Source organism: Struthio camelus, chromosome 4 (genome assembly GCF_040807025.1).
Source record: "Struthio camelus isolate bStrCam1 chromosome 4, bStrCam1.hap1, whole genome shotgun sequence".
NCBI classification, from domain to species: Eukaryota; Metazoa; Chordata; class Aves; order Struthioniformes; family Struthionidae; genus Struthio; species Struthio camelus.
Genome location: NC_090945.1, coordinates 51,118,490 through 51,136,678, shown reverse-complemented (window position 1 = coordinate 51,136,678; position 18,189 = coordinate 51,118,490). Strand labels below are relative to the sequence as shown.

Sequence of the window (18,189 nt, the reverse complement as noted above, 5' to 3'; positions counted from 1 at the left end):
CAAAGCACGAGTGCCAGGGCAGTCTGCAGCTGCGGAAGGGAGGAACAGCAGGGCTGTTCTTCCTGGTGACTACTTGGAGCTAGTTGGTAAATTGGCGTACCTCATTACCAAATTATAGCCTCCCTGGGAAGTTGTTTTGTTTCTGAAATAATTTTCTTTAGTGTTTTAATGAAAAACTGATTTAAGGGCATTGCAAACTTTTTTTTTTTAATTGTAGATGTAATATGATACTGTGGGCCCCAATCTTGTAGCTACTTATCATATGCTTAAAATGAGGAAAGCCCTACCAACTGCAGCGTATATTGACCGAATACAATTTAAAGGAGCCTTAAAGTCATTAGTGGTGTTATAGCTAGTACGCACACGTAGGCAGAACTACAGCTGCCTGTAGAGTATTTATCATTTCAAAGCTTTTGAACGTTCCCCTGTGAAAACTCTCTGGTAATACGGCTTTTTGTTAGGATTCAGCTGTAAGTTTACATTTTTACTATTATCTTTGGGTATCTATGTACTTGGAGGCAAGATTAGCTGTAAAAGACCTGATTTATTGGTATAATCTTTGGTTTTGTGGGATTAAGATTTATATTTCCCCATGCAGAGGCATTATCATTGCAGACACAATTCTTCCTCAATTGTTTAAAATTTAGGCTTGTTACAAGTTGCACAGAAGATTACTACAAATACAAATGACTTTCTACAAAGTTTTTTTTTTTTTAAATTGTGTATGTGTACGTTTTACAGAACTAAAAATATAAGATTGGGAGCATTACTATACAAAGCAGTCTTATTGGTTATTTCAGCCTCTGTGCCAATAAAGTGCCTCGTTAGTCTTAGATCAGATCTATCCACTGATTTCATAGACATAACTTCTAGGGAAAGAGTAGCAAACCTTATCATTTTCATTGTTTTTTGTTGAAATGACTTTTTTTTCCTTCCTCTACAGAAGGAGCCTGCCTGTTAGCAAATCCATGGACTCTGAAATGCTGCCAGACTACAGTTACAGAATGGACTACCCAGAGATGGGAGAATGTGTAATAATAAACAACAAGAACTTCCATCGAGCAACTGGTATCTTATTCAAATTTTTAGGTGTTTTCTTTAGTTGAAGTAAATTAGCTGTGCACATTATTCTTCAAAATTAAATACACAATCCAATTTTGACAGTGATCTAAAATTAAGTTGTTTAAATGAGCGTAACTTATTTCAGTGCGTTCTTCCAAATATGCATAGAGAGCACATGTTAGAGTATAGTAGCAATGGGGAGAAAAACTGATCTGCAGTGCAACTCTGTCTTACCTTTTAGTCATAATTTGTAGTTTGTAAATGAAATCCTCTTCTCTCTCTTTTGCATGGATAGGTAGATATAAAAATAAGTAATAAATAAATCTCCAAAATAGGTGGAGAGAGAGGGGGATGGCGTGCATAATATTCTAGGCTGATACAGGTATCAATAAGAAAGCATTTGGCTCGGACAGACTATGCTGTCTATATCATATCAAAATAATAAATTTATTTTATGTATAGGAATGTTACCTCGTTCAGGTACAGATGCAGATGCCGCAAGTGTCAGAGAAGTTTTTATGAAGTTAGGATATAAAATCAAGCTTAACAATGATCTTTCATGCAGTGACATCTTTAAACTACTGAAAAACAGTAAGTAATAATATGATCAGTATGTGCATTAAATCCATCATTATTTCTAAATACACCTCTTGCCTGCAGATCTTCTCTTCCATGGTTCTCTTCCATGAATGTTTCACACCTAAATAACTCTGAGGGGTTTATTTATTACATCATAGTTTCTGTATTCATTCATCTTTGTTGTCTGTCCATCTTTTGTGCCGCTTGACTGTTTCCTCAGTATCCTTTTTCATCTTCTTGAAAGAGGGTTGGTAAAAAAGGCTGAAAATTAAATGCAGACTGACTGACTTTTCTGACCCTTGGACCACTGAAGTTCTGCGAGTGGGAAAGAAACCTGTGTAATTGGGTAGAGAGGGGTTTCTGTGTTCTGCGCTTAGTGGTGTGGCCTAAGAGGTATTCTGATTAACAACCAGAAATGCAAGTGTGTGGACTGAATTACTCTTTGAGATAAATAAAATAACTCATGTTTTGTCTGACTTGTGGGGAAAAAAAACCCATACCCTTCTTTCAAGTGACAGCTTTATACTACTGTTTGTGTTAGTCTTGCTTTGTTTGGGCTTGGCTACATCTAGACCAGTATATTTAACGGTACACGGAGATGATCTATTGCCCTGGAACACCTATTCTATATCAGTTAAATATTGGAACATTCTCGGGTGTGATTGTGGCACACGCTGACTAGCGCGCTCTCAGACTGTTCCCAATAGCCAGTTTTCATGCATAGTGGGGTTTTTTTTGTTTTTGTTTTTTTTTTAGTATTTACTAACATAGATGCAGTCTCTTTATTGCCAGTTAGTATTTCTGACAGAGAATGCTCCCAGGCACAGTAATTGCAGCCTGTCTATTGGACAGGCTGAAAGCAGGAAATGACATTCTCTGATTTCAGTCTTACTTGTGGTGTAAAGCCTCCAAATGGACAGCGTAACTGTGAACTGCAGCCTAACTAGAGATTCTCAAAAAACAGACAGGTGTATCTGCTTACTTCTGAGGAAGAAGGGCTTGCAGAAGGTGTTTGTACTGTTATTTTCTGACTTTTCTGGATGCAGTGCTTGTCCGTGGATTATAGAAATGCCTGCATGTGCTTCACTTGAGGAAAATCAAAATTCAGTGTTTCCAAAATAGAAATACAGTATTTTGCATAGCTCTAAAACAAAAGATTTCAGCTCTCAAGACTGTTACCTGTTTCTTCTAGATAGAAACTTTTATATCTTCTTAAGGTTCCCATTCAGAATTCCTTTTGGATCCCTTTTTCTAAATCGAATGCCTTGTTTGTTTCTATTCATATATTGAAAAGAAACATCTCAGTCCTCAAGTACAGTTCTTACAAGCCTAGGCGACAAAAGAGGCCGTTGAACATCTGTTCTATGCTGTTTGTGCACCCCAGATTGAAAGAAAGAAAGAAAGAAAAAAACTTAAAGGTCTTTAGGTCTTTAGAAAACCCAGAGGCCTGAAAAATCTTGCCGTACCTTGCTGTGGGGTGAGAGAGATAATGTTAATGCTTAGGTTCCTGCAGCAGCAGCAGCATTCATGCTACATTCAGTTCCCATGTAATCCAAGCAGTTGAAACATCTCTCAGACTGAAAAAACAGACAAGACTTTCCTATCCTTTCCTGAAACGCAGAACTCCCCATCAGTCTGTTCCCATATCTGGAGTCTGTTGACTACTATTGTAAGAGCAAGGTGTACCATTCAGGCTTTGCGATGCTGTGCAAAACCATTACAGCCAACCCACTTTGTCTCCTTAGGATGTTTTTGGCCTAGTTCTGTGGCCATATGTTAGAATGGTAGGGTTGGCCTTTAATTTGGGGATTTCTGTGTCCAACCTACTGAAGTAAAGTAGGCTGGCTCCTTTGGTTCAGAAGTGAAAACTGATTCTGAGTTTCCAAATTTGAGAATAGTTGTTTTGAAATCAGGGAGTTCTCTGTCACATAGGGAGTATCACATGCTTGGAGATTTTGGGGGAATGCAAGAAGTTAAGATAATTCTCTTTTCTTTCAAGCTTCTGAAGAAGATCACAGCAAGAGAAGCAGTTTTGTTTGTGTATTGCTAAGCCATGGTGAAGAAGGACTCATCTATGGTACAGATGGCCCTCTTGAACTGAAAGCACTAACAAGCCTTTTCAGAGGTGACAGGTGCAGGAGTTTGGCAGGAAAACCCAAACTCTTCTTCATTCAGGTGATATACAATTGAATAATGATCTTCAAATCATGTGAACACTTCAAAAATTCATGTTTCCCATTAATTATCAATGCAAAACCAATAGTTAATTGTTTCTAACTTTGATTCAAACTGAATTACTTTCAGAATAAGATTCTCTTCAGGACTAAAAGTGGCACAATCTGGCCTACTTAGTCTGAGTTATTACAAATACTGCCTACTTAATCCATAGAATTAAGGTACTGCAAAATCTTTCTAAACACTAGCCAATATTTTAATGAGTTTCTGAATATACCTATGAATGAATAACTATTTTAATCAAGTTGGATAGTTAATTTAAATAAATGCTAGTTACTACTTCATCTACCTAATGAAAATGAAGTCTTGTTATTTTTGTGGGTTTTTAATCGGGAAATTGCCAACTTTAAAACTGGAAAAATCGGTATTCTGATGGCTATTGCTGCCTTTATTTCTCACTTATTTTTTTATTTTATTTTCCATTCTTCTCCCCAAATAGGCTTGTAGAGGGACAGAATTAGATTCTGGTATTGAGACAGACAGTGGATCAGATGAACCAATGTGTCAAAAAATACCCGTGGAAGCAGACTTTCTATATGCATATTCTACTGCTCCAGGTGAGAAACTCACAAAGAAAATGTTTGTTGCCGAAATTGTACGTAGATATCGGCTATTACTGATATAGTAAATGACAATTTGCAGTCCTCTGATCACTGAGGACTCTTTAGTGGGCAATTACATTATTTGTTCTCTTTCGGGGAAATATGAATTTTCGTTCCTCCATATTTTTTCCCCCGATTTGATTTCCTTTTGAGGTTGTTGCTAATCTCAGTTCCTACTGAGGAAAAATATATGTGTATATAGGTCTTTCTCGCTGGCAAAACCTCAACTGTTCATCTGCAGTCACATACCTGAGTTTAGCTATAACATCAATCGGGGTTAATTTGGGTTGTGCAAATAACTGATGGCAAGAAACAAAAGGTATTATTAGTAGGCTACTTGTGAGAGAACAGGGCAATCAGATAAGTAAAAACGTACCTACAGAAGTAGTGATAAATGCCAACGTACTATTTGGGTGACACCTAGATCTTCATTGCACCCTTAAGCAAAATTAGTAGCGAGAGAACCCCTGCTATGCCCGTTACATTTTCAGTCAGCAGAAACAGGCTCCAGTCTTTAATTTATGCATGGAAGCTTGTAGATAGTGGCACTGAAATCCATTTAGTGTATTGGCTCTGTCTGTGCTATCACCTCTCCTTATATGTGGATCTATAATGAAATGGTAAATGATTAGTGGCTAGGACTGTTGCAGCAGGACATCGTTTTCCTCCTTTCAGTTCTCCACCTGCTTGGTTTTCTTGGATTAGAAAAGATGTGAGGATTAGAACAATCTTTTGTGTTAGAATTTGAAGAGATCATCAGTTCTAAACTTTGTTGGTTGCTGGTTTCTGGATTTTTTTTTTTCCTCTCCATTTTTTTTTAAAAACTTTCATTGCTGTTGGAAGCAATGCATTGTTCCTTTAATTCCTATCCTGTTCTGTGTTAGGGGATGCTACATCTGATTGTTCTAATACATCTCTCTTCCATAGGCTATTACTCCTGGAGAAATGCAGCTGAAGGCTCCTGGTTTATTCAGTCACTATGTAGAATGTTGAAGGAACATGCAAGGAAACTTGAGCTCATGCAGATTCTAACTCGAGTAAATCGCACAGTGGCAGAATATGAATCCTGTTCAACTCGGCAGGATTTTAATGCAAAGAAACAGATTCCGTGCATTGTTTCTATGCTCACCAAAGAATTTTACTTCCCTTGCTAAAAAAAAGAATTGCACTTTGTGATTTTTTTTTTCAATTCATGTTTTTATCTGTAATTTATACACAATGTTAGTATGGAATACCACTTTTAAATTGGAGTTACTGTTCACTACTGTGTGTAGCATAGATGAGCTATCTCAAAGTTAGATGTGTCCATTCTTAGAAATATAGCTGGCTGTGTCAGAAATGCAAACTTGAGTAGTTGAAGCACTGGCAAATTTGAAAGTAATGCTCTGAGTATCTAGAAAAATTAGGAAGAAAAGACCGAAGAAAGGTAAAATTACGTATCAATTCTGATCGGTGCTATGTTTCACTTTGCTGAAGGGCCAGAGAGAAGAAACAGTTTTTGTAAATAGTTTGGTTTCATATCTTGGCAATAGGGAAAAGATCAAGGAATATGGTATGTACTCACCAGTTATGGTAATGTGATAGTAGTGTCATCACATCACATTTCTTAAAAAAAAACTCATGTTTTTAAAGTTTAGGTCATAAACTAACCTAAGCTTTTTTTATAACTTAGATTATAAACTGTGGAAATATGGCAACTTTGTTTTTTACGTATAATTAGGCAGCATACTTGGAGTGAAGACAATTTTGACTTGATTATTTTGTAATTTTTTCTATGAGGTATCAGGTAAAACAATTTTATCAACACAATATCTATTTCAAAATAGATTTTCTATTGACTTTGAAACTGAGTGACTAAGGGACCAGTCTTCCAAAACGCCTTTTTTGGCGGCTCTTTAGGAGAGGATGCTTAGTTGTGTTTGGGAATAATTTAGGCCTCAAAATTCAATGCAAAAAGACTACGTTCTGAATAGCCTGCTTTCCTTTTTCTGGCCGTAAATTAGAGATCTTCTGGGATCTACTTTGTGTTATGTACATACCACTTTTAATCTGTGTGAAAATTTAAATTTGTGGTATTGGAGAGATTTCAATTCCTTTGTTAAATATCGAATGGGACAACTACTCATGTCTTTTATGAGACTTTAGCTAAAGTGTATTAACAACAGTAAATTTAAATCTTTTAAGTTTGACTCTGAGTTTTGTGAAACGCTTCGTCTGGGACTAGTATTAAAGACGTGGAATAGGCTTTTACAAAATTGTGAAACACTTGTATTTATGTTTCAGCTTGTTACAGTCTTTTGATAAAGAGAAAAGGACAAGTCAGAATGGTAAGTGACTATATAGGGTGCTTGCAAACAAGGCTTAAAACTCTTGAAATTTTGTAGCATAAGTAATGTTAGCAAATTGATGTTCTCTTCCAGAGGCATTTGGATTTTTTTAACTTGAATATTGTTACCTAAATTGTATAATGTGTTTCTATATGTATTGTTTAAGACCTGATAGCTTTTTTGCAAATTGATTTTTACTTTAATTACATCACTTTTTCTCAAAATACTACTTTCCCTTTTCTTCACCATCTGCTTTACACAAAAAGTTGGAGAGAGGCTTCTTTAATGTATTGTGTATGTTATAGCCAGATAATAAGAGTACTAATCGAGGTGTGGGAAATGCAGGTTCAAAAGTTATGCAGAAGAGTCAGTTCTAAGTGTCTTTGAGTACTCTGGTGACTGCTGGACAAAAGGAAGAGCCTTGTCTCTCTCCCTCATCTCTCTTTTGTAGAAGTGTGAGAGGGGCTTAGTCTGTTTTAAGTGATAGAATCGTGTTCCACATTTCTATTAAAAAAACTAAACAGATCCCTGTTGGGCATACCTAAAAATAACACTTGCAAAAGCCCGTGTGTAGGTTTCCTCATGTAGGTTGTGAATCATAACAAGCAACTATGCAGTTATATGTTGTAAAAGACTGACAGTGCTTCTGTTAATCAATTTCAAAGTAATTGGGAGTATGAAGTTTCCCTGAGTTCTTAGTTATTCTGCTTTGCAGTCCTGTCACCGCGTATGATTTTTACCTTGGATTTATGAGGCTCTAACCTTGATCCTTCTTTTTGTTCTTTATTCCCATTTTTGCAAGAATTGCAGTCTCTTGAAGTATTGACATCTCTGAAGTTTGAATGCCGTTCTCTTCCTCCCCTTTAAAAAGGACAAAGGCTTAGGTCAAGGTTGTTTCTAATTTACTCAGCAGTTTTGTGCTCATACCCTACAATCCTTGATTAATAGTAAATTGAATGTGCAGCACATTCATCTACCTTTAACATAATTAGTGAGAATAGAGCTTTTAGATTGCTGTTGGTTTACCTGACACCCCTCCTCCTCCCCAGAAAAAAAAAAAAAAAAGAAAGCAAGAAAGCCCCAAGAGGAGCTGTGAATGTTGTACTATGAATAATATGGGATCATTTCATTACATTAAAAGAAATACAAATTCCACTTAAATCTGCTATAAATGAGATGAGTCAAACTCTCAGCCTCGACATACTAACTTCTTGAGCCATGGTTAGCAGCAACGAGAATTTAAAGTGTCAAAAAATGCATAAACCTTGCATCTTTAGAAGTCAGCTATATTTATTGAAGAGCAGCAAGTACTATTTGCTAAGCAGTAACAAGACTTACTGCTTACAGAGCTGTATTTTTTCTAAGTGCTGTATTCAGTTGTAGGTCATATTCCAGCTAAAGTGGCACCGTTTCAGTGAAAGAGAGGTAGAGAAGGCAGAGAAGACTTGGCAATTAGTTTCATCTGTTAGATGTTCTTTTTTTAATCAGTGTTTTTACTGCAGTTTTTATTTCAGCCACACAAATACTATTGTTCTGAAATAGCTCTTTTGGCTAGAGGAGCCAAAAGCTGTAATAGAGGCTTAGGAAAGACCTGAGGAAAATAAGACAACTTAACAAAGAGTTGTCGATACATTGATGCTTGGTGTGTGAGGACCACACAGAAAGAGATGAATGCTACGGTACACAGGAACAATTGCCAGTTCACCAGCACTGTAGATTTTGGTGGGATAAATCACAGAAGATTGAAAGATTAAGGTAGAAGAGCAGAAAGAAAATGAAGGGAGGGAATGTACTATGTAATGAGAAAGAAGAAGCTATCTTAGTTACAGTTTGAGTGAAGCTAAAGGAAAAAAGGACAGGTGATGGTATGACAAAGGGCTGACAGAAACCATAGACTTGGGAATCGATTTTAGAACAGGCTCTGCGGGTAAAGTGGTGGTTAAACTACCGGTATATCTTTTGGAAAAAACAATATGGCAAGACATACAGGTCAGCAAGCTCCTTTAATATGAAGGGGACAATCGTTTTGTTTCAGAAGGGGGAAGAAATAAGGGAGCAGTATTTCAAATATAAAGATGTTCAAAGAGGCTAATGATGAAGCCTGGATGAAAACATATGGATGAAAAAGTTACACAATATTGAATATAATAACTGATGCTCACAGTTCTTAATATTTACAATATTTAAGGGAGCTACATATATAAAAGGAAGAGCATCTAAGTTTTTACTAGCTAAAAGTACTTGCAAGCACAAAAACACACACTCTTCACGCGTTGTCTCCTTGCGCGTGCAGTTTACTTTCAGGTGCCCACACTGCTTCTTGGTGGCCGGGCAAATCATTTGGGTTTGGATCTAGGCTTCTGTCCAGTGCCTGGACAGGATGTTCCTTGGATGTTCACACAAATATCCACAAATGGCCACAAATTCTTTCAGGTGATATAGTCTGTAGTTTTTCAAGATTTCTGTCACGTACCATCTCTTGATCTCCAACACCATTGCTCTATCTTAGGCTTAGCAGCAATGTTACTGTTTCTCAGTTTTAACAGTGGCATTGCTGTTGTGTGAGACCAACTATCTGTTGCAGCTGTTTTTCATGTCTCAGCAATTTAGTATTGAGGATGGGACCAGCTGAACCTGCACGAGACCATTTTTCTTCAGTGAGATTCCATAGGTTATAGCTATCCAGTGCCATGCACAAACATTCTTACACACGTTCTGCAAGTACAGCCTATATTTGTTCTTAATAACTACATACCGATCCTGACAAAAATGTAAGTTCACAGCTTCTGGAACAAAAAGAAGTGAGAGCACCAATTAACAACAGACCTCAAAAAACAAACAAACAAAAACAAAAAACCCTGAAAAATAGCAAGTTAAGCAAACATTTATAAAGGATATGGGGGAGCTGGCAGTTTCTTAGAGAGTCTGTGCTAAAGGCAGAATAGCCCACTTTCCTGGAGAAGTCCTTCATGCCGTATTTTGTTGCCGTTTCCAGGCTAAATATGCGCTAGTGTTCTAACCTAAAGATACAGGTATTCACAGTTAACTGAATCATCCTGTCAAAAAAGACCTTAGTCTTTTGAAAATTTCTGATTTGAAAAGCCATCAGAACCACAAACTTTTCATACATCAACAATGAAATTAACAAAGATGGCATATGAGATACCGAACTGTTCTTACTAAGGATGTCTATTCACTGAAAAATGAGGCTTACTCAGTGTTGTTCATCAAACATATTTGATACTAAACAATGGAAGAATGAAGAAAATACAGAGCTAAGTTGAGACAAGGTAGATAGCGCATGCTGCTTGTTTTGTACTAGGTTGAGTGTTCCCTTCTGGCTAAACAAATTCTTACATTCAATGCAGTCAGTGTGCACACAAAACCCACAGGCCCACAAAGCCTTTGAGAGTGCATATTTGAAATTTGACTTTACTTAAAAAAAAAAAAAAAAAAAAAAAAAAAGGCATGTCAAATGTTGATGCCAGTAAGTTCCATGGAAACAGTCTGTCTTTGAGCTACCAAGAGAACAGAATTCAAATTTTTGGTACCCTGTTCCATACAAAAGAAAACCCGTGCAACTTACTCAAAATATACAATGGTTAAAAAATTACTTGGTTCTTGTATGTATATAATGCATTCCTGTTGGATGTATATGTATATAGACTCCTGAAATTTTAAATTAGCGCTAAAAAGATTACATTGGGGCAATTTTCTCTAGCATCTTATCTCTGTTTCTCTCATGTGTGTATGCTAACGTATAGGAACACTTGCCAAGTCATTGCCTGAAAAACCTTGGCTTGCTTTGAAGACAACAAGTCCTTGAATCTTCAGCTAATGCCAGACAAAACAACAACCAACATCCACAAAGTGAAAACAAATACTGTCCAAATTTCAACAAAATACACTGTTTCTCATAAGAATTAGGTTTGAATCTACCTAGAAATTTTCTGTTTTAGTTTCAGGCTCAGCTACTAAGATAATTTAGATTAATGTTTGGGAGCTGCATTCTGTTCCCAGTCATAGCTATACAATTCCGTTGTATCTATAACAGTAGTACCAGCGAGGTGTAACTATGAGCACGATGGCACTAGTAGCACTGGCTTTAGCCTGATACCGTTGTATGCGTTCTCATAAACTTAAAATAGTCATTATTTCATAAACATCAGTTACAGATATGGCCATGCACCTTTGTATCTCTTGTAGGTGTGTCTGGTTCCAGTGAATTTGGTGTAATAGCAGGCTTATTAGCTCTCCGGTAAGGCTGGGAGTCTAATGAGCGCAATGCTGATACCATGCCTCTGGTTAGTAACTGCTTTTGGAGTCACAGAAATGTTGATTGGAAGGGACCTCTAGAGGTCATCTCATCCAACTGCCTGCTCAAAGCAGCCCAAGCACAAACACTAGGTCAGGTCAGCTGTGGCTTTCTCTAGCCAAGTCTTGAAAACCTCCAAGGATGAAAATACGGTAACCTTGTTGGGCAACCTGTGCTGTACTACTGTCCTAAGGGGAGGAAAAAAAGAAAAAAGGTTCATTCTGACCCTCCAAAGCTCCTAATTTTTGGCTGATGCCCCTTGTTATATTACATGGCACCACTGAGAAAAGGTGGCTCAGTCAGTTTTGTCACCACCTTTCAAGTAGCTGTAGGAGGCTAAGGGGAAACCCAGTTGCACCCTTTTCGCCATACTGCTTTGTATGTTTCCTCCTTAATTGTTTTTGACTATTTTAGAATTGTTATGTTGATAAAACAGGCCTTAAATACATTGTTCAAGACCCCAAATATAATAAGTGGCTTTGTCTGGAAATACACACTTAATTTTTTTCATTTGCAAATACCGTTTTATATGCAATTTATATTTTTAACTATAATTTTACGTTATTTGTTTTCTGCTAAAGCCAGGCAGTGTGCACATGAAATCACTTTTAGAAATATTAACAGTATGGATAATAATGCATAAATGATAACAGTAACAGCACTCGACTTTGCTGCACTCATATCCTATACAGAATGATATTTATTAGTAGGAAAAAGTAACCCTCAGTTGTATATTTTCTCCTGTTAATGAACACAGACAGGGGAACAGTCATAGCAAAACAACTGTTTTTTAGAGATAACAGGGTCAGAGGTAAACTACTGCCTCATCACCACAGGGTGTCACTGTAGATAGCACAATAGTCTCCAAAATAACATTAATGCGTCAGTCTTTGATAATTAAAAAAAAAACCAAACTCCTGAATGAAGCAACCCTTTCACACATCTGTTTTTTTTTCTCTCTCTCTCTGTCAGCTTGAGTGTTTATTACATTCTGGGATAGCATCCCAAAATACGTGATAACATCACATTATTGATTTCTAAGAAAATCTCCCTTCTGCCTCATTACATATCAAAGGAAAACTGAAGCAGTTCATTTTGAGGCAAAAAGGGTTCTCTCTGCTGTTCTAGACCTAAACCTAAATTTGGAGCAACTCCTACTGCAGATTCTCGCTGGACCACCAATGCACAGTTAGGCCTTTAACGTTTAAAACAAAACAAAACCCCAAATTTCTGCCATATCTGTGGTGATGCTCTTTAAACAAAAGGTCAACTTGCTTTGCCTGTATCATGAATGGTGGTTACTGAAAATGGGTTTCTCATAAGAATTAGCATTGTAAGTCCTCAAATGTTAAGTCTGTGAGCCTTAAAGAGCTAACTATGAAGTTAGTTTTTTCCTGGATAATCATTAAACAAAAATTAAGATCTAACTTTTCCAAACAAACAAACTACATCTTTTTTTCTCACTGGTGACCAAGATGTTCTGTTGTGAAGACAGTCACATTATTAAAGTGCAACAGGAAACTCCTAGAAAACAAGATGTGCTGTAGTCATTTTCCAAAAGGTTTTAGTTCAGTGTTTGTATGTAAGATTTGGAATCAGATTCAGTAGTTCACCACTGCTGCCCCCCAAAGTTCAGAGGGCTTATCTGGCTGAGTGATGGGGCTCTGCCTCTGTCTGCAGCACACAAGACCAAAATGTCTGTGTCTCACCTAACATGGTGAGCTTCATATTGGGCTGGCTAGTGAAATTCAATAGCATTTAGAAGTCTGAACTAGCTGATCTAATTGGTCTTCCCAGCTTCAAATTGCATACAAGAAGAAGGCCATTCAAAGTTGTCTCATTACCTCTAAAGAAGCACCAGATAACAGGTTTGCCTGCGTGTGCATAAAGCTATAATAATATTAATGAGCGGTTTGAGATTTTCTGATGGAAGAGGTACATATAGATGAAGATTACTACATTAGCCTCATGATCATTAAGAAAATATTGGTTCCATTTATTTAACCACAATACCTTTACAGGGAGCAGTGGAAATGGCTAGTGCTCTGCAGCTTGCAACCTCTATACAAAAACATAATTAATACCAAACTTTGACAACTGCCGTACAAAGAAATTTCTTTTCTAGGATCCTTCTTAACAGACACAGTTTCCTCTTTCTCTCCCTGCCAACTTCTGGTGTTAAAATGAGAACATTTTGGGTTCCCTTTTATCCCATTCAGCTGAAAACAGCTTCCTCAAACATGCAGTCCACACCTCTTCTGCATGACACAATGCAAAAAGGCCAGTTAAAGGGAGGATGTAACCCTGCCTTGTTAGCAGTTGCCTTATCTAGGTAAAACGGTTCCCCTGCAGATCCTCTTAACCCTTCTATGTCTCCTCTTCCCCTGCTAGTTCTCCATCCTCTGCTGTCCCACCTTGTCTCAGTGGAGGCTGTAAGCTTCATGGGTGAGAGCTGACTTTCAACTGAACGGATCCTGCTGTGCAAGGTCCTGAGCCCAGACACGCACCCGCAAGGCTGTTCCTCACCTTACATAGGTTTTACCCTTTCGAAAACATCATGGCCAGACTGGCCCATTGGCCAGATTGCAAGTAAGATTGGTGACCTAAAGTGTGTGGCGTTCTCCATTAGACCCGCCTTTTATTAATAGTAAGACGTCAAGAAGGCAGTAAGTAACCCCAAGTGAGCAGTCTCTACCTTCAGGGCTGACATTTAATACAGACGTAGGTTCACCTGAGAGTCCATATTTTTTTGCCCAGCACAGGTAAGATTATAAGGCACTATTACGATAAAAGTAGCTCCTAAGATGTGTGGAAGGTAGGAGGAGGGTGGACTTGGGTGGCCAGGGGAAGACGATTGTCTTTTCTGCAACCAGCATGTAATTGTTGCTCACTGCAGCTGAAATATCTTTGAGGACCTGCGCCCTAAATCTTGTAAATCTTATTGAAAAACAATGGGGTTTTGGGTCATGCTGAAATTGATTCAAACAAACAAAAAAAAAAAGGCAGCATAGCCAGCTGAAGCTACCTAGATCTCTGGTGGAAGGCAGAGAAGGCTCACCTTTCTGCTGCAGAAAAGCCATGTTGTTTGCTGAAGTGGCTGCAGTAGGGCGCAGTGTGCCTTCCCATAAAGATAAGGGAGGCACAGCAGCAACGGGAGAGCTGTCATGTGTTCTGCTACGCCCCACCTGTGCGCTCCAAGGGCTACACACAGCAGTATGGCCCTGCTCTGAGGTCTGCAAACCTCTCAGTGGCCAGCCAGCCCTCCCAGTAAGGTATGACTGGTTGGGTGAGAGATGAAGTGAGCTGAAGAGGCTTTCTCGGGTTATATGGTGTGCAGTTTGTAACACAGTTTTGACCTGCTTGGGCATATCGACCCAGGTATTTTTTTAATTAGTTTTTTTCTAAGGTACCTCTTGCTTCAGCATATGGCTGCCAAGTGAGATGCATTTTTGTCACACTTCCCACTATGGAGTTAAGTAGGTATTGTTACTGCCACTTGAGATGGAAATCAAGGTGGAAGAGATTATGCCCCAAATTTGTAAATCGACAGTGAAGTGCCTTAGAGGTTCCTAAAAGAGTCACTCAGAGTCTCAGTCCTTGAGCCAAAAGAGTTTGTACCAAGGTAACTGGAGGAAGGTTTTGGCTCAGCAGCTTTCCAAGACTCTCTGCAGTCCTCCTGGGGAAGAGATGTAACATAACCACACAATGCTATTACTACTCAGAAGTCAAAGTTTTAAGATGCCATTGCCATGAGCAGCTTTGCATGAGTTTTTAAGGTAGGGAAGGAGGCATGTGGCATGGGTGCCTGAAAGGAGCAGCCAGTGAATGCAAATGGGCCTGAGCCCCACTGATGGCTGCTGCTCCCAGTGCCCCAAAAGAAGAAGGGCTTCTAGGTGGGGGGATGAAGAGGCGGCAGTGATAGGAGAGCTGAGGAAGCGACAGAGGCAACAGGGAGTGAGAGATCTGAGAGAGCTGGCACGTATGACTAGAGCATTTAAATACCTTACAACAGCTCTGGAAACCTCTCCAGGGAGAGGAGACTTTACAGCAGTTTATCAGCCTCTCTCAGTCTTTCAAGTTGGACGTTGACCTTAGGAATGTAATCAGAGAGCTGATTATAAATAGTTTGTGCAGTTGCTGATGAGATTAAAATGTGCTGTGGCAGCCAGTTGGAAGTAGAGGGTTACTCCAGTGTGTGCCCAGGATGCTGTATGATCTATGGCTGCATGTCAAGCCTAAAAAAGGGAAGTGGCTAAAAAAAAATGCTCAGAAAATGCTACCAGTGAGGGGAAGAAGGAGGAAGCAGCCTGGCTTACAAAACTGGGGAATGAAAGACATGGGGGAAGGTGTCAGAGTGCGGAGAAAAACTAAGGAGGGGGAAGGACAGTCACTGGAAGTGCACAGGGTGGGCACTGTGGATTGGGCATGGGGGGGACCAACAGCTTGGTGCTAAAATGCAAAAACGCCCTACAAGGAAAAAGACTAAAAGGGGAAAACCCCAAAACCAGGGAAATGCCCTAAATAGCAGAAATAAAAACCTCCAGGTAAGCCATCAGTAATAATTTGTGTTCAAATGGTGGGATGTGATGGATTTTGGGAGGACGAAAAGGGAAAATGAGAAAGGGAGGGGAACCGTGAGAGTGGGGTGACGCAGCAGGGCAAAGATTGCTTCACAGCACGAGTGAGGGGGACCGAGAAAGGTCTTGAGAGCAAAGAGAAGTAGACTGTATTAGAAAACTATGTTTGGAGGAGAACAGTGGAGCAGCAGAGAGATGCAAAAGAAATGGGCTGGCATAAAGTGATGGGCTAGGAAAACAACTGGTACAACTACCTTCAGGAAGCTGTCTGTGGGGAAAGATCATCTGCGGAGAGCCTGAGAAAAGCATTAGCAGTGACCAGGATGTTGAGCAAAAGCTTTAGTTGACTGTCTGCATTGGAAAGGCCAGATCATTGGATATTTTGTAGGTAAGTTCAGGTGAGCTCTGCCTGTGTCCCAAGACGGTTGGTCCTCCACTTAGACAGATGCTCTGTTTCAGCTGAGCTGTCTTTCCACCAGCTTATAGTGCAGGCAGGCTGACAAGCAGATATTATTGAGGATGAACCTAAACGCTTGAGGTTTCTCTCTGTGTCTTGCCTGTGAGGACATAGAGGCCCAAGTGAAAGATCATTGTCAGGTTATGGGCCTGAGTGACAGGACAGAAAATGACCCATAGTGATAAAGAAAGGAAGAGCAGGAAGAAGAGATGAGGGAGAATATTTTAGCGTCCTCAAGTTTTTGCTTACAAAAGAAATTACTGGAGAGACCACCTGGTTTGTAGTTTGACGGAAGAGTCAAACTTCCAGGATTATGTCTGGAATTGACAGTGGATCTGTGAGTTAGCAGCATAGGGGATGTAGTCAAATTTGTCTGTGGATAAAGGAATCCTGAAATAAGGTGTATAAGGACAGGAGGAGAAGAAAAGCACAGAGCCTTGCTTATTCACTGCTGAAAGCTGGAGGATTTGTGAGGAGGCTGCTCATCTGCGTGATTCATGGATGACAGAATTTTGCTGAGAAAAGCAGCAAAAAAAGTTATGAAGGATTAAAATGAGCACTCTGAGAAGTGCTAGAACATGCACATTTTTCTCCACCTTACTTCAAAACAAAGTAATAGTTATCAGCCTTGTTCTGATGACTGAAGTGCATAGGGGCAAGTGAAGTATGTCTTTCTACTGACAGCTAAGTGCATTCACAACAGAAGTGACAACAGGCAAATTTCATAGATGCCAAGTTCTAAAAATAAATTTTAAATCAATAGAATATTGCTATGGAGCCACTCTTCAAAAAAGCAGGTTGGGGTCCTGCTTCCGCAGCTGAATTTCAAGGTTCCCTGATGTGAATATTTACAACTCAGTATTACCAAGCTGTAGCATTGTGAGAATTAGAAGGTAAAATAGACCAGAAACCAAAGGGACTATTTTTTCTTTCCAAGCTCTCTGCAGGGTGAGAAATCAGATACTCTTTACTGACATAAAACACAGCAATTAAATTATTAAAAATAATGCTTCTATGAACAGGGAAACTTCTGAAGTCTAATTTCCTGTGGCTTTATGCTTCCTGTTTATGTTCCTTTTATGCCATGCGTAATGAGGGTGAGCTCTGATCAGAGTTTTCTCTGCACTCTGAAGTCCTGGCCACCTTCTCCTGGCTAAACTTGCTGCTGTCCACTGCAACGTCTTTCTCACCGCAGGAGCTAATCCATGTGCGTCTCCTTGATGTGCAGCTAAAATTAGCCAGCAGATTAAAAATCTGTTAGGGATTTTGAGGCAAAGGGAAAAGAGGAATTGATTAAAAACATGGTGCATTTGCACAAGCCTCGTTACCTTAGGAAAACTGGCTGAAAAAACAAAATGAAACCAAAATACAAACCTTTATCTAAACAAACTACTCCTATGCACGTTTCTTCTCCAGAACGAGGATGACAGCAACAACAGTCATGGGTGATTTGTTCTTGCGCTGCTTATCATGCAGGGTTTCCAGTACTCCAGAGATTATGCTGTTGAAACATACATGCGATGGAACAGAATGAGAACAGTGGAAAGAAAGCATGACCTTCCAGGATTCCTTGTTTTGATGTCTGAAACGATGATTTAAAACAAACCTACATTTCACGGGACTTATAATAAACCTATTAAAACAACTGTTTTTCTTTTGAAATCTAGCATTTAGGTTACAAGTATGAAGAACTGGGGAGCAACAGATTTCTCTCACTCACTGGTGTCACTCTGGCTTTAATCGGATATAAATGAAATCCAAGTCAGTTATAATCAGACCTCCAGCTGAATCATGATACTAGAAGAATAAAACCATTGTGGTGTCAAGCTTAAGCTGGGAAATAAGATTCTAATGTGGACCAGGCATTTTTTTCAGGTGCCGGAACACACCTGCAGGTATTAGCATTGAACAACAACATATTTCTGTGTGAGAACGCTGCAGAAAATTGGAACAAAAAGTCACTCAACTCTGGAAGTCAGCTCAAGGGTTTAATTTGAAGAAGTGTAACATTAAAGACGCAAATTTCTTCTATCCC

General features: G+C 39.0%; 1 protein-coding gene across 15 annotated transcripts in view; it reads left to right on the top strand.

The window, feature by feature from the left end:
* CASP3 (caspase 3) overlaps positions 1-18,189 on the top strand; it is a 23,862-nt gene extending 5,673 nt beyond the window's left edge. For 7 of the 15 annotated variants that reach the window (XM_068942629.1, XM_068942633.1, XM_068942630.1 and 4 more), the window contains 5 exons: positions 944-1,068; positions 1,525-1,653; positions 3,641-3,816; positions 4,316-4,433; positions 5,406-6,661. In XM_068942629.1, coding sequence (XP_068798730.1) covers positions 944-1,068; positions 1,525-1,653; positions 3,641-3,816; positions 4,316-4,433; positions 5,406-5,632 — 775 coding nt within the window. In that variant the 3' untranslated portion in view covers positions 5,633-6,661. Of the gene's footprint in view, positions 1-943; positions 1,069-1,524; positions 1,654-3,640; positions 3,817-4,315; positions 4,434-5,405; positions 6,662-6,761; positions 6,997-7,607; positions 7,989-10,569; positions 11,607-13,511; positions 13,712-17,570 lie in introns of those variants that run through there. The other 8 variants (XM_068942639.1, XM_068942640.1, XM_068942642.1 and 5 more) reach the window with 8 other exon arrangements.